We start from the raw sequence: 1,823 nt of genomic DNA on the forward strand, positions 1-1,823 counted from the left end.
GACTTCAGATACAGTATTAGGGGACCACTAAGGTCTATGTAAAAGCATCCAAAGAGCACCATGTCATGGGACCTTTAAGTTTCAGGCCAAATGAAGATTTGATAGTGACGCACTGGGTTTTAAAGCACCTGGAGCAGGTGTCTACACGCCACCGGAACTTAAATCATACAGCAAACATATCCCATTAAAGTCTTAAAATCACGACAAAGAAGGAGTAACGATGTTTTCGAGCAGCAGTAGCTAGATGCTACTGGGCAAGGCCAGTTACTACTGCGGAAGGTTGTGAATGTTACCTGTCCGGTTATGCCAGTGATAACTGCCACCTTCCTCTCCTTCTTCAGCTTGCCGTTGTCCGTGGAGCTAACATTAGCAGACTCGAAGCACGAGGCCATGTCTTCCCGGTTAGATGTCTGATACAGTCTGCTGACACAGCGAGCGAAAGAACCCAAAAGAACGAAGAACCTGCCTGTGCTGTAAGTTTACTGTGAGAGTACCGACAAGCCTCCTCAGCAGCTCAGCATCCGCAAACCAAACTACACGCCACTACACAGTGCACTACGTAGCAGGAAGCGGCCCGAGCTCAGCCAATGGGAGGATAGCAAGTGGGAGCAGCAGAGGAGGACTCACCACAGACGGCAGAGGGTCCGGAGAGCTGCTCGGCCTTAACACAGCGCCACCGGAGGCCGTGGCAGCTTCCTCTCATCTTACTTTTTATTATTATTTAAAGATACATTTTAAAACATTCAGCCATCACAGCTCAAAACATAAAATAAAAAGCAAGAGATTTCAACTTATAAAATAGGAGATCAGATAACAAAGGTATTAAATAGCATACAATATAAACAGATCCATGAAGTGAACATATTAAAATAATAAAGATAAAAATATAAATAAAAATGTGCCATGTTGATAAACCTGATTAATGATATTGACAACAGATGTTCTTAATTAAATAGTTTGGAGTATATATCGGACATGGTAATAGCTTTCTTATTTGTTCCTAATTGAAGAGACTCAAAATACATGTCAATTTCTATTTGGAATAGTTTAAAGCATGGTTTTGAATTTCAAAATGTTGATTTATGAATATGAAGCTTCCTCAATAAAATAAAAGGACTAACAATAGTACATACATTTCTATCTCTACATTCCAAACATGTAATAATATGTTTACCTTCCTCCTATATCGTGGCTAATTGTTAGTAGCAGTAGTGGACTGTAACTAAGTACTTTTACTCAAGTACTGCACTCAATTGCTGAAATCTTGGACTGTTGTGTTGTTGGGTGTCACACTGTCTCAGGCAGTGATTCAGTCTTGTTAGCTCTTTATTAGCATACTCAAACGTCTGCATTTAAACACGTGTTAGTGTGCTCTCAGGCACATGTGCCTTAGATTTGTAATGAAAACCATTTTTAAAAAGTCAACATGTAATTTCCCCTTACAGGAATACTGAAGTGGACCTTTGTCTTTTTCTTTGTTTTTGAGTCTGCATGCAAAGTCAGAGGATGTAGAAGCCAAATAGGGTATTTTTAAAGAAATTACTCCAATTTCGAAAACCCCCAAATCCCAGCAGTGGTGAAACATGAGTCTATTCTGTCCCTGGATGAAGCAAAACACTCCCAGTTGACTTTCTGCACATCCAGTGTGTGAACCAAAGCTGTAAAGAGTAGCAGAGATACCAAATGTCTCAATAACAACTGAATACTACCTTTCCAAAATAAGTATTCTCTGTCATCAGTCACTGTGAACCCAGAGTAAAACAACACATATGAACATTGATACAGGTCATAAACAAATTGCTTTGCACAGTTATTAGTCTGCG

General features: G+C 39.9%; 1 protein-coding gene across 1 annotated transcript in view; it reads right to left on the bottom strand.

The window, feature by feature from the left end:
- The window catches only part of gmds (GDP-mannose 4,6-dehydratase), a 163,998-nt gene extending 163,420 nt beyond the window's left edge, over positions 1 to 578 (bottom strand). Inside the window, exon 1 of the mRNA XM_034881445.1 lies at positions 294 to 578. Within this exon, the coding sequence (XP_034737336.1) occupies positions 294 to 392 (99 nt within the window). The 5' untranslated portion in view covers positions 393 to 578. The remainder of the gene's footprint in view (positions 1 to 293) is intronic.
- Between the last annotated feature and the right edge of the window lie 1,245 nt (positions 579 to 1,823).

This window comes from Etheostoma cragini, chromosome 9 (genome assembly GCF_013103735.1).
Source record: "Etheostoma cragini isolate CJK2018 chromosome 9, CSU_Ecrag_1.0, whole genome shotgun sequence".
In the NCBI taxonomy this organism is placed as follows: Eukaryota; Metazoa; Chordata; class Actinopteri; order Perciformes; family Percidae; genus Etheostoma; species Etheostoma cragini.